Source organism: Schistocerca gregaria, chromosome 3 (assembly GCF_023897955.1).
Source record: "Schistocerca gregaria isolate iqSchGreg1 chromosome 3, iqSchGreg1.2, whole genome shotgun sequence".
Lineage (NCBI taxonomy): Eukaryota > Metazoa > Arthropoda > Insecta > Orthoptera > Acrididae > Schistocerca > Schistocerca gregaria.
This window is the reverse complement of record NC_064922.1, coordinates 572,311,638-572,326,180: the sequence shown is the minus strand read 5'-3', so window position 1 is coordinate 572,326,180 and position 14,543 is coordinate 572,311,638. Positions and strand designations below refer to the sequence as shown.

General features: G+C 42.0%; 1 protein-coding gene across 1 annotated transcript in view; it reads right to left on the bottom strand.

The window, feature by feature from the left end:
- LOC126355974 (uncharacterized) overlaps positions 1-14,543 on the bottom strand; it is a 626,068-nt gene that overhangs the window by 399,548 nt on the left and 211,977 nt on the right. The window contains exon 7 of the mRNA XM_050006583.1: positions 10,759-10,851. Coding sequence (XP_049862540.1) covers positions 10,759-10,851 — 93 coding nt within the window. The remainder of the gene's footprint in view (positions 1-10,758; positions 10,852-14,543) is intronic.

Sequence of the window (14,543 nt, the reverse complement as noted above, 5' to 3'; positions counted from 1 at the left end):
AGATGACGTTCACCTGGCATTCACCATAAAGTCACCGTTCCATCGGAGCGCCACGTCGTGTACCGTTATTCGTCACTACACACGAGGTTTTTCCATTGTTCAATCGTCCAAATGTCCAATGTTTACGCTCCTTACACCACGTGAGGCGTCGTTTGGCATTTACTAACGTGATGTGTGGGTTATGAGCAGCCGCTCGACCATGAAATACAATTTTTCTTACCTTCCGCCTAACTGTCATAGTACTTGCAGTGGATCCTGATGCAGCTGGAATTCCTGTGTGACGGTCTGGATAAATGTCTGCCTATTACTCATTACGACCCTTTTCAACTGTCGGCGGTCTCTGTTAGTCAACAGACGAGGTCGGCCCGTACGCTTTCGAGCCGTACGTGTACCTTCACATTTCCACTAACATATCGGAAACAGTGGACCTCGGGATGTTTAGGAGTGTAGAAATCTCGCATACAGACGTGTGACACAAGTGACCCCTAATCACCTGACCATCTGCAAAGTCCGTCAGTTCCGCCTACCGCAACATTCTGTTCTCTCACGATGTCTAATGACTACTGAGGCCGCTTATGGAGTATCTGGCAGTAGGTGCCAGCAAAGTGCTTCTAATATAAAAAACGTGTGTTTTTGGGGATGTCCGGATACTTTTGATCACATAATATATGTAAGCAAAATTTCTCGCTTTATTCCGGCTTAAATTGGTGAACGCTAAATTATTTCCGCGTGCGATCATTATTTCAGTAAATTCGGGCCCAGAGAGTGCCTCTTCCTTTCTGAGCAGTTCTGTAACTGCCATCAGAGAAGGACTGGGTTTTAAGGAAGAATGTTTCATGCCCGTGTTTTTAAGGGTTCTTAATTTACTAACTGTAAGGTGTCAGGCAAATCCAACAACTTCCATGAAAACCCTGACATGATAAGCAAATCCAGCAGTATGTCACATAGCTTCGAATAAATCCTGACATTAAATTGACCAAAGTAATACGAGTAACGAGTGATCAAATGGAATTCCACAGATTAACACAAAAATGCCTAAATGCATGTCATACCTTCCCACCGTGAGACAGACGCAGTTCCGAGGGGAGAAACAAGAACAGAAGCCGAGAGCAGAACCGTGTTAAGCTGAAGGCCCTAAAATATGGGACGGACACCCACGTCGACAGCTAACCGCTAGGACCACCCCCAGACCATGTTGAAACCTAGAGCCCTCCACAAGAACAGTATAGATCTTACGATAACACCACCCAGTTGCAAGTTTTAGCATGAGACTTTTTCGCGTCTCTGTTACGTTGCAAACTTTAAAAACATTGCCCCACCACGAAAAGTATAACGTTTCTCATTGGATAGACAGAATTTTAGTAGGCAGAGCTTAAGGTTAACATTGAGACCCTGATTGGTTGGATGAAAATACAGCTAGATGTTTTTTTTTAAACCAACTTCTGTACATTGTAGTAAGGAGAAGTTAGAAGGGAGTTGCTTCCGAGACGGCGAGGTGAGCGGAGCTGTGCTGCCCGCCGCCCCCTGACGAACACCGACAAGATAATGAACGCACGCAATACCGCATAACAGCGCATAAAGCTTCACTCAGAACTTCAGAGGTCTCATCTGTTACACCCCTCTTTTCGCGTAATACTAGTGTCGATCGTCAATTAAAGCTCATGGTGTTCACATTTGCCCCTTGAAGTAAAAAGTCTGAAACGCGATGATTTTGCTGTTATATAGTTATTGAGAAGCCACATCAGCCACTGTAATTTACGACAAGTTAGATGAGTAATTAAAGATAATTGAGGGTCACTGTAGACCATTTTGATAGTTTTCTCTCTTGTGCAACTTAATTTAAACATAGATTATAGATGTGATATGGTATAGGTCATCCTACGATCCATTGTAGAACTTGGAAACCCACTCATGGAATATTCGTTCACATTTTTATTGAAAGCAGTTGGTTTTTATCATCCTGTATTAAAACATTTCCTTTTATCAATAGTGCAATTTATAAACAATGTTTTGTGAGTAGAATAAAATTTACAACAGTCTACTTACCTGCTGTTTCGACGTTATTTTACCAGCTAACTAAAAATAGGAAAGCCTTGAACCCCTTCCACTAAATTTAGTTAGTATTAAGATTCTTTTACAGGGAGTGCAGTGGACCTGACGCTGAAATCATTAAGTATTTTGTTATATCATTGCTAGTCTCACTGAACTCTTCTGAACTCTACATGTCATGTGTAGTCTGGCATCTTCTTACCAGCAACAGGTCTCAGGTTAAAACTAGTCAATTCCCTAAAAAACACACTCAGAGCATCGCTGCACGAAAGTGGTAGGGAGACACAATATAGAACAAACAGACACCACGCAGAATGTTAGAGAATGGCGACCCTGCCAGGATGGTAAAATACCATGATTGAAGGTCGACCTCATGCCTAAATAGGTCAGAAAAATATCCTGCTAAAAACTTTCGTAATAAAAAAAATTGTAAGGTATAAATAGTTGAAAACAGCAGTTGCAGTGATAGATAGTGAGATATTCTAGCAGAGACAATAGTATAATTAAGTTATGAATTTTATAAACTGTCGGAATTAAGTGTTCTCCCCAATGAAAGCGCACAGGTGGCGGATACATCGTTGACAAGTTGGTTCTGACCCAACAAGTAAGTAAATTGATTGTCAAGTCATGTGTGGAAAAAGTTTACGAAACGCGTGAGATCGTATGAGCGCATGTTGACGCGAAGTAGGGCGCGTGAATTGCTTTTAAAACAGAATATAAGGGATTCGGAAAGATTAGCAATGGCAAATCGAGACTTTGACCAAATTGAGGTAGAGTCCCAGCATGAAAATGGACAGCGAATAGAGGACAGTACAACAGACGATGCAGTATCGCGAGAAATAGGACATATGACGCGCCATAATGAGGATAATGTACGTCGAGGCATAGAAAACGTAAGTCAGCATACGACAGAGGAGCAGGAAAGTAGAGAGATAGTCGATGAGTTTTCTAACTTGCGTCTTGGAAACGTAGAACCCATATTACAAGTAATCAGAGCTCGCTCACCACAGAGTACAAGGAATGCGAGCAGAAACGTGTCACCGCACAATTCAGTGCAATCGGTTGCCAACCAACACTTGGGCGAAAACTCCAAGCGTAGGCCGTCGGAAGAAAACGCAATAGGACCCATCAATCTGGCAGAATTATTACAACAAATTACAGAAACCATGACAAGGCAAAATAAAGACATAGCGAACCAAATTCAAATTCAGAATGCAGAAACCACGAGACCAATACGTGAGATTAAAGAACAAAACAAAAAAATTCAAGTAGACATAAGTCATACTGAAGACGAGGCAAAAGAATCTCGCGAAGTGATAGGAAACTTAGTAACAGGTCACAATCAATTGAGAACAGACATTGACAAGGTACAAGTGGACGTACAAACATTGCGTAATGACATTCGGGACGAAATCAAAACATTACGTAACAACACCCAGGAAGAAGTCAACAAACTAGAGAAACAGATAAACCAAATTACTAGACAAGCAGCAGGTACAACGCGTGAAATTGCTGAAAACAGCGTGTTACACAAACGTATCACAAAAGCAGCGCTGAAAAGATACGATAACCGCATAGTCAAAATAGAAGCGCAAACGAAGCGACAATTTCAGAAATTGTGAACAGAGTTGTTGCAAACTACTGAAGAGCGTAGTGAGCACGATCGAACAAGCACAGAGTCTGCAACCACAACCGTATCTGTAACAGCACCGGAAAAACAAGCAATTAACGAAAATATTACGCATTTGCGATTCCAATTACAGGCGGAAAGTAACATACGCGAAATCAGACAGCCTGCACCGCAACAAACACGTTTCGAATTTCTTGATGAACAAACGGCACCACAAACACATGCAGAACCACAAATGTTTGTTTCAAGACAGTTTGGATCTTGCAATCAAACAGCAAGGTTAGTCAGACTAGATACCGAACCAATACCTCACAATGAAAAGCCATGTCACGAAGAGTACTGTGCAATGCATTCAGCTACACGTTCACAACCGATGGAAGAAAATTATTGCTTACCACTCCAACGATACTACGCAAGGGTAGTCGAAAGTTACAGTGGACAATATCCAATGGATCTACCACAACCGGAAAGAACGACGGGAGAAATGATCACAAACAAAAGTGGCGGAGAATCGCGAATTTCATATGGAACAATGACGAAGTACGACAACGATCATTTCCTCACAGTCAGAAAATTTTAGCACCTTCGAGAAGAAAACTCATTACATCCACGAACCTTTATTGATCAGTTCCGAGTAGGATTACCAGGACACTGGACGTTAGCACACAAATTAGACTTTATACACTCCTGGAAATGGAAAAAAGAACACATTGACACCGGTGTGTCACACCCACCATACTTGCTCCGGACACTGCGAGAGGGCTGCACAAGCAATGATCACACGCACGGCACAGCGGACACACCAGGAACCGTGGTGTTGGCCGTCGAATGGCGCTAGCTGCGCAGCATTTGTGCACCGCCGCCGTCAGTGTCAGCCAGTTTGCCGTGGCATACGGAGCTCCATCGCAGTCTTTAACACTGGTAGCATGCCGCGACAGCGTGGACGTGAACCGTATGTGCAGTTCACGGACTTTGAGTGAGGGCGTATAGTGGGCATGCGGGAGGCCGGGTGGACGTACCGCCGAATTGCTCAACACGTGGGGCGTGAGGTCTAGACAGTACATCGATGTTGTCGCCAGTGGTCGGCGGAAGGTGCACGTGCCCGTCGACCTGGAACCGGACCGCAGTGACGCACGGATGCACGCCAAGACCGTAGGATCCTACGCAGTGCTATAGGGGACCGCACCGCCACTTCCCAGCAAATTAGGGACACTGTTGCTCCTGGGGTATCGGCGAGGACCATTCGCAACCGTCTCCATGAAGCTGGGCTACGGTCCCGCACACCGTTAGGCCGTCTTCCGCTCACGCCCCAACATCGTGCAGCCCGCCTCCAGTGGTGTCGCGACAGGCGTGAATGGAGGGACGAATGGAGACGTGCCGTCTTCAGCGATGAGAGTCGCTTCTGCCTTGGTGCCAATGATGGTCGTATACGTGTTTGGCGCCGTGCAGGTGAGCGCCACAATCAGGATTGCATACGACCGAGGCACACAGGGCCAACACCCGGCATCATGGTGTGGGGAGCGATCTCCTACACTGGCCGTACACCTCTGGTGATCGTCGAGGGGACACTGAATAGTCCACGGTACATCCAAACTGTCATCGAACCCATCGTTCTACCATTCGTACACCGGCAAGGGAACTTGCTGTTCCAACAGGACAATGCACGTCCGCATGTATCCCGTGCCACACAACGTGCTCTAGAAGGTGTAAGTCAACTACCCTGGCCAGCAAGATCTCCGGATCTGTCCCCCATTGAGCATGTTTGGGACTGGATGAAGCGTCGTCTCACGCGGTCTGCACGTCCAGCACGAACGCTGGTCCAACTGAGGCGCCAGGTGGAAATGGCATGGCAAGCCGTTCCACAGGACTACATCCAGCACCTCTACGATCGTCTCCATGGGAGAATAGCAGCCTGCATTGCTTCGAAAGGTGGATATACACTGTACTAGTGCCGACATTGTGCATGCTCTGTTGCCTGTGTCTATGTGCCCGTGGTTCTGTCAGTGTGATAATGTGATGTATCTGACCCCAGGAATGTGTCAATAAAGTTTCCCCTTCGTGGGACAATGAATTCACGGTGTTCTTATTTCAATTTCCAGGAGTGTATGTGCACACATGTCAGGAACAGTCACAGAAACCATGCAGAATGTTGCAGCCAAATGCCGATCGTACGAATATTTCAGAGAGAAGTTTCTCTCACGATATTGGTCCAGCGAAGCACAGAACAGAGTGAAGTACGAATTATTACAGAACCCATATTTTCGAAATTCAGGAGAGAAGAGTCCCGTAAAAATTTTCGAATTAATGGCAAAGAAAAATCAGTGCTTAGATGTACCATACAGTGACGGAGACTTGGTTAAATTATACGCGATAAAGCTACCATTGAAATACCAGCAATCATTAGTAGGTCGCGGAGGCAAATGACATCAAAGTATTTAAAGGTATTCTAAGGGAACTAGAGTTCATATTTTTGGAAAATGACGCAAGAAAAAGACGAAGCGCACGTGAAAACGAAAGCAAAGAGCTGTGGAATCCCCAAGACACAGTATGAAGAAACAATAATTACGAACCATGTGATAACTTCGCACCAAGAAACGACAATAGATTTCAACAAAGAAATGGTTATGGATTTAGAAGAGAATATGGCAATAACTATAATTCACCCAGGAACGGAAACAACTATGACAGAGGGAATAACGACAACCAGAATGGGTACTGGAGAACCAATAGACCGACAAATTATCAACAAAGAAACCACTATCAACAAGCTGAACAAGAAAAGAGAATACAGATAGAAGAGGTGGAGGTAAGACCACCAAACCCCGATAAACGTTCGGATTGACAGCTAAGCTCCCATGCCAAATAGAATGACGCACCGACACAGGACAATTGCAGCACCTTGAACAGAGAAGTAAAAATCTTATCACGACAAGAGAAGAAGGAAGAAACAAACCCGCAGGGTCCAGATGAAAACGAAGACAACAAAATAACAATATCGTGTTGGGACGAAATTAATTGGGAGAATACTGACGAGGAAGATGAATTACCAGAGGCATGCACAACGAATGTAGGAGGAAAGGACGAAGTAATGAGTACTGCAGAGCTATTTGAGATGGAAACCCGGGAAAGCGAATTCAATGAGGATAATGCGCAGTCGACAGAAGTTGAAACTAAGTGGGCACACAACCCAACGTATATAATGAAGGAAGTTATGATGCGATAATTAGAGGATTTAGATGCGATTATGTGGAAGTAGCGACGAAGAAGGAGAAGATAGACGAGGATGAGGAAAAAGTAGAGGATGTTGAAGAAAGCGTAAATGGAGGAAGACATAGCAAAGAGGAAATAAGAGGTAGAGAAGTAGCAGTCGAAGCTTATCCTACAGAAAGTTCGAATTCAGAAGGGAAGACTCATGTATGATTCAGTGGAGGATTCGTTGATGCAAGAAGAAGAGGAACAGAACCAACCCTTTCAAAATCAACCAACTGTGAAGGCCATGGTACAGCGTATCCCAGTCAATATTGTAATTGACAGCGGAAGTGAACTGACTGCGATCTCAGAAACTTTATTCCTGCAGTGTAATGCCAATGAGGAATTGCCAGTTCTGAAAACACGTAAGATTGAAGTGAGAGGGCCTATTAGAAACAATGCTGCGGAAGTTACGAGACAAACAAGATTAACTCTTTCGTGTCAAGGTCAAAAGATCGAAGCCAGCTTCGTGATAATACTTAAAATAACTGTAGATTTGATTATAGGTGCAGATTTTTTAAATGAGAGGCTAGCGATAATAGATATTGGGAAAGGTAGTGTAACATTCGGGAATGTCACACTTCTCTTTGAGCAAAAGCTAAAATTAGAAGAAATTCCAGTTATCAACAAACAATTAAAAATGACCCGAGATAAAGAGGATGAAGAATTAGAATGGTATGCACCAAAGGGGGAATCACCTCAGCTCATGTTAGAAGTTCATAAAGAAATCGACGAAAAATTGCAAGAAGTTCCAAGTATTTCGGAACACAGTAAAAGAGAATTATAGAGTATTTTACGAGATAAAATAGGGGTATTTTTACCTAAGACTGGCAATATTAAATACTTTCAGTACAAGTTTGAAGATTAATTTTATTACTGGTAAATAATCAGCACAATATTTCAAGATTATGTGGCACATAAGATCCTCAGGAGAAAGAAGAATGAAGAGAGAGGAAGGTGGGAAAAAGAAAGTAGTTTCAATAAAAACAAAAACAATACTAAAACCAATAGTACCATAGATTAAGGTGAAGGGATAAAGCGTAGATAGTCTAACAGCATGAAATACTAAAATGCTATACACCACGACACTACACAAAAAATTAAAAAAAAACGAATTTGAGGATTTTTGTATATGTTAAGACACAAAATACTTAGAATTGTAACATGGAAAGGGCGCCGAAATTTGTAAAGCTTTTTAAGAAGGTGTAAAACAATGTAGGTACTAGACATATGTTAGATGATTATAAGTAAAACTTTTTGTAAGGACCATTGTAAAAACTCCAACAAAGACCAGATGCCACGACCCACAAGTTGCAACGCGAGAAGCATCAAGAAAGAAAAGGACGTAATTAGCACGACACGATTCCTACAAGGCAGAAGCGTCGAGAGAAACGAAAGGACAGCAAGACCAACAGAGGGTAGCTTGAAGTAAAAATCTGAAACGCGATGATTTTTGTGTTATATAGTTACTGAGAAGCCACATCAGCCACTGTAATTTACGACAAGTTAGATAAGTAATTAAAGATAATTGAGGGTCACTGTAGACCATTTTGATTGTTTTCTCTCTTGTGCAACTTAATTTAAACCTAGATTATAGATGTGATATGTCATAGGTCATCCTTCGATCCAGTGTAGAACTTGGAAACCCACTCAGGGAATATTCGTTCACATTTTTGTTGAACGCATCTGGTTTTTATCATCCTGTATTAAAACATTTCCTTTTATCAATAGTGCAATTTATAAACAATGTTTTGTAAGTAGAATAAAGTTTCCAATTGTAAACTTAACTTTTTTTCGACGTTATTTTACCAGCGAACTAAAAATAGGAAAGCCTTGAACGCCTTCCACTAAATTTAGTTAGTATTAAGATTCTTTTACAGGGAGTCCAGTGGAGCTGACGCTGAAATCATTAAGTATTTTGTTATATCATCGTTAGTCTCACTGAACTCTTCTGAACTCTACATGTCATGTGTGGTCTGGCGTCTCCTTATCAGAAACAGATCCCAGGTCCCAAGAAGTCGATTTCCTAAAAAACACGCTCAGAGCGTCGTTGCACGAAAGTGGTAGGGAGACGCGATATAGAACAGACACCACGCAGAATGTTAGATAACATTGCAGTTGTTTTTCTACTATCAACAAGGTTAACTTGGTAATTTATTGTAATTGATAGTGTTTCATTGTCAGTTGTTTCATTGTTAGGATAATGTAAATTATTCACTCCTGTTGTTGTAATTGTAAGTAATTGCTGTTCTGACCTTAAATAAATTTGCTTTGAATAAGAGTTCTGTACCTGTTTTAGGGACTTATTCACCTATTGCCAACGCTATTTTTTAAGGGTACCTAACTCGCCATTTCGTAAAGCCATCGCGGTTCCGCAGCTCGTGGTCTAGTGGCTGGCGTTGCTACCTCTATATCACGGGTCTCTGATTTGGTTCCTGGCAGGGTTGGGAATTTTCTCTGCCCGGGGATTGGGTGTTTGTGTTGTCCTCATCATTTTATCATCATCCTCATCATTCGTGACAGTGGCTAGATTGGAGCGGTGAAAAATTTGGAATGTGAAAAAATTGGGACTTTGTATGGGCGCAGACGACCGTGCAGCTGAGCGCCTCACAAACCAAACAGCAACGAAAAATCAAAACCATAGCCCTCTTTAATTATTGTTAAACTAGAGCTACTTGCTAGTCCTATCGTCCTGTTGTTATGGAAGGTCCACCCATGTCGCTATATTGCTCTGTAACAAGTTTTATAAATTGTATTTGCTGGTTGGTTATAGGCTGTTCCTTTAACTTAAAGCAAGCTGGCAGAAGTGTGTGAATAAATTGTCGTATCAGACTGTTAACATTCTTGTAATCGATAGTAAATGCAATTAATGTTGTTGATGGGATGGATGATATCTCATTGAGCCTAGCCCTTTCATGCTTACCCAGTATCCTTGTGGTTCTGTATTCTGTAGCATTTCACTAATCATATAGCTGAGCAGTGGTAGGCACCATTTTGTCTCTGATGCTTTCTTCTCTCTCTCGAAATAATACTGAGAGGTTGTATTTGAAGGTATTTCAAGTTATTGGGGATGAAATATATTCCCCTTCAAGTCCAGATCGTTTCTGGATATATTGAAGTTCCTAAGTGTTTACATCAGATAATCTTTCACAGAATCGAGCACTACTCACTTAACATTGGTAGTTTCTGTAAAAACCCAGTTTACCGTGTTTCCTGATACACGGTGTCTGGCTAAATTATTGGGGGGCATGCTAAGACTGTGTTCATTAGGACTACTCAGGAACATCATGAGTAATGGGATCTATGTATTCAGACTGCTGTGGAATGCATCACTATGTAGTCTAGTATAGACGAAACATTTTCACGCTTCATAACAAGGCTTCCAATAACACGATAGTTGGCATCACGTATTCTTTAACTTCATGACACAGTAGCAAGTGTGGTATCTCGACTTGTAAAATGAGGTAAGAAAGATGATTTCTTTTATTGGTCGCGTCGTTGACAGATTGTTAAATCCCAATCTTTTTTCTTTTATTGTGGTTCTAGCGTTTAGCAACTTCGCCGTATTTGTAGCGCTTATAATTTAGGAATCCTCCTCATTATTGTAAGTTTTTCTATTACGCGGTCCTCACGTGTACCCACTTCTTTCGTACATTACCGTTCCATGATTTGAGGCAAACTGTAGCATCATATTATGTTCTTATTATGCCTCCCCTTTACGAAAAAGCGGCACTTCGCTGAGAAAGCGTGTGGCAGAGTCACCATGTATACATTGCGACTACCATGACAGGTTCCACCAAGTGACAAGTGCTGTCGGAGGCTGGACTTACTAAGATGTCCTCAGAAGCTGCGGCCCAGTGGAGGTACGTCCACCCTGAGCGCCGTGGACCTTGTAGCTTCACAGCTGCTAGACGTTCGACTACCTGTAACAGAGCAATGTACTGTCAAAATTGCACATTTTCTCTATTAAGGTTTTTGGGTAATGGTGTTGTTAATATTTAAATCCTTTCTTCCTCACTTGCTACGTCAATGCTCTTATTCTCTAGATAATATGTTACTTGTGTCCTGAATATTCATTTTTCTTTTCATCTGAACATAGTTCATCTAATTGTTTTAGGTCTCTTAAGTCATTTACTAATAAAAGGAAACAATGAATTCCTTATTAAACTATAAAGATTTTGCTAAATAGTAAATAGTGTTCTGTACAAGCATTTTAGCTTAAAACATTTTATGCACAAACTCTCCTTTTGTTGGGCTGTCTCTGCATAAAACGGTGGGCTACTATATGGGTCTGCCTAAAATAAATAAATAAATAAATCGTTAACAAACTACTACTAAAAATCCACAAACCCAACTTTCCAATAACATCAACTGTAAATTCCGGAAAGCTCCATCATATTTACTAACAAGACAAATACGTACATTCCTACAAAGAACCTACATGTACACAAATAATAGCCGCCTTACAAACACAGCAGGCATACTAGAGAATCATAAGAATATCAATGATCCTCAAACCTTACTGATCTATCTTTTGAGACTGCATCCATGTACCCACAGGAGAAAGTATAATAATCATTGAACAACAAAACAAATATACAAAAGCCTCAGATAAGGAAAAAATGAACTGTCACCCAACCTAAAAATAATCACAGAAGAGCTATTTGCAACAAGAGGAACCACAAACGTAGGGCCCCCCTCAGTGGAACCGTGGCTAACATTTTCTTGGATCATTTAGAAAAATGGTTCAAATGGCTCTGAGCACTATGGAACTTAACTTCTAAGGTCATCAGTACCCTAGAACGTAGAACTAATTAAACCTAACTAACCTAAGGACATCACAGACATCCATGCCCGAGACAGGGATCGAACCTGCGACCTTAGCGATCGCGCGAGGCCAGACTGTAGCACCTAGAACCTTTCGGCCACCCCGGCCGGCGATAATATAGAGATTGTAATATTCGACAACTGTGAAATAGTAGAATTATAAAATATGCAGGTACCAATAAGCAGGTGACATAGTTTGTCTCACAGATGGAAAACAAAGCAGGATAGAAGAACTATACAAATGAACTTTAAAACAAAACAAGAAATTAAATTTCCCGAACCTCACAGTCACAAGAAAACAAAACAAGAATCTTCTGTCTAGAGATAACCCTCAGGTACCAGCACTGTCATCCATAACACACTCACTCACCAAATAATAGATCAATATGGAGCTTTCACATGATAGTCCACAGATTCAACAGAACACCTCAAACCCGAAAATCTCAAAATTGTCAATCAAATTAAATACGTATAATCTAACAAACTGTTATTGAAAACTATACAAAACAGACATCATAAAAAAGCTCAGCCAGTATCCACATATACCACTGGATGTAACTACATCATTGTACAATACACAGTTCAGGATACATGGCGTCATAAACACTGAGCTGCCTTAAAACGAAACTGCGTGGCGAAATTCGCTAGATATACAGGATAAATATGTGTACAAAGAAGTGTACAATATGTTAAATGTATGTGAAATTCTTGTGACATGCGCATACACGGATAAAGCGCAGGAAAAGCCTCCTAAAGTCCTGAACCGATATCAGCCAAACTTGGTAACTTATCAGTATCTTGAAAGAAATACTGCAAGAGTAAGACTAAGCAAATTGCTTTTGGGATGGTGGTGATAACTTACAAAATGAATGGGTGATGAGGAGATGGACAGATAGTGCGGAGGGAGAAATGGCCATCATCTACACGTAGGGGTTGGCTTCGCCATCTGCATCCGAAGGGAAGAGGAATGCAGCGTACGGTTGGTGCCTGATTATAAAGCTACATGCCACGCAAGATGGTGCTGCGAGTTGCTCTCGTGACAGACGTCTGCAGCTCCGCTTCACTTCCTCATCCGCTGCAGTAACCAGGGCGCCACGATCGCCAGGCACAGCCGGCGTACCTTGCGAGTCAGCGAGCCATGTGACTCTGACCAACTTCCTAGCATTCAGACACTGGGCGGCCTTTACAGGACCACTGCCTGCAGCTCTTGACGAGAGCCAACCCAGCCTATACTATTACGTGTCGCCGAGTACCGCACATCACAACCAAGGCGACAGTGCAACAGATTCTGACTCTGCCTACGGCAGTTCTACCAATTAAGACAGACTGCATGATTTGTCGCACATACACGGATCTGTAGTATACAAGTGACTTTTCTTCTTATACATAAAAACGATTTTCAACTTCCTTTCACTGAGAAACAGTTTGTTGTTCATGTTCCTGTAGGCTTATTTGTAGAAATAAAGTTCTGCTGTATGATTCTTACTCGTAAACCAGGAAACAAGCAAAAGCAACTTATATAGACCAGCTGTTGGCCAAAAGCAGAGCTCATACCACATACGTAGTTCTCTTACACCTATTTTCCCACTCTCGCTTGCTATGACGGAGATATTCGCTGCTGTCCTTGCAAGGTCACGCACACGAGAATGAATCATAGGGACAGAGCACCTCCAACTTATCGTAGCGCAATAAATAACTTTCAAGCCAGTTAACCGTCTGGATTAGAGGGCGGAATAATTGTATACGAATGCGTTAAGCCACTGATGTTAAATGATATTGATAAAACTCTCTTTCTGCCTCTAATTTCCATGGTTCCATTCATATGCATTTCCTCTTCAAATCCCGATTGGTCGGAGTGGGAAAGAAATTCCTTACTGAACAGTGGGTAAGTTCACCCGATCTACAAATTTTCGGACGGATTCCGCAGAGTGCTGTGCTTCATCATGTTGACGCTTCGTTTGAAATTTCGTCATCTAACCTCTTCCAATTCTTTAGCAGTGTTTGAAGTTAGGCAACCACCCATTGCTTTTCCTTGAAATCACTGGAATTTATGTCACGCGCAGTTTGATTTGCATAACGCAGGAGGCCACTATTATTCACGACCTGTAAATCGTATCGATCGTCCTTGAGACGAGAAAACCAGTTTTTGCAACAAGTGCCCCTTGTCCTTCCTTGCAAATCAGTAGTTTTTCTTATGCACTGTGCGGTCATATTATTGTGGACTTATTCGAAATCAGTTCATAATTGCTTTTACTATGCCGTGGATTATCTTATATGTACGTAATTATATTTAGTACAACGACTGTCCTTCACTACATTTCACTGGAGACAGGATTTGTGGCTTCCTGTCAGACAAGGATGATGGACTACATGGCTACACATCATGGTCGGCATCATTTTCACCTGTTAAGCACGTTTCGTCATCATTGTACTCCTCAGGTACATTGTCGGCACAGTCGACCGTACACGACAGCGCATATTCCTGAAACTCGTCCTGCTGAAACCCTAATATTTCTTCTACCACTTCTTTCTCGGTCTACGAATTTCCTTGGGTTCCTCTCTAACGAAATGTCAACTTCGGCAATGGTTGTTGTAGATGTAATGTAATTTTTGTGTATCGTTGCCATTACTCTGCTTTGTATCAACGCCACTAGCACTGTAGTGCTGTGGTGAGTTACTCGCCGACTAAGCAGTTCAACTACGTCCTGTAGCTTCATGCTGTGCTCGCCATTGTATACCTCCAGTCTCGCCTCCTGTTGCCATTAGCAACATGGTAGACGATTTGTGG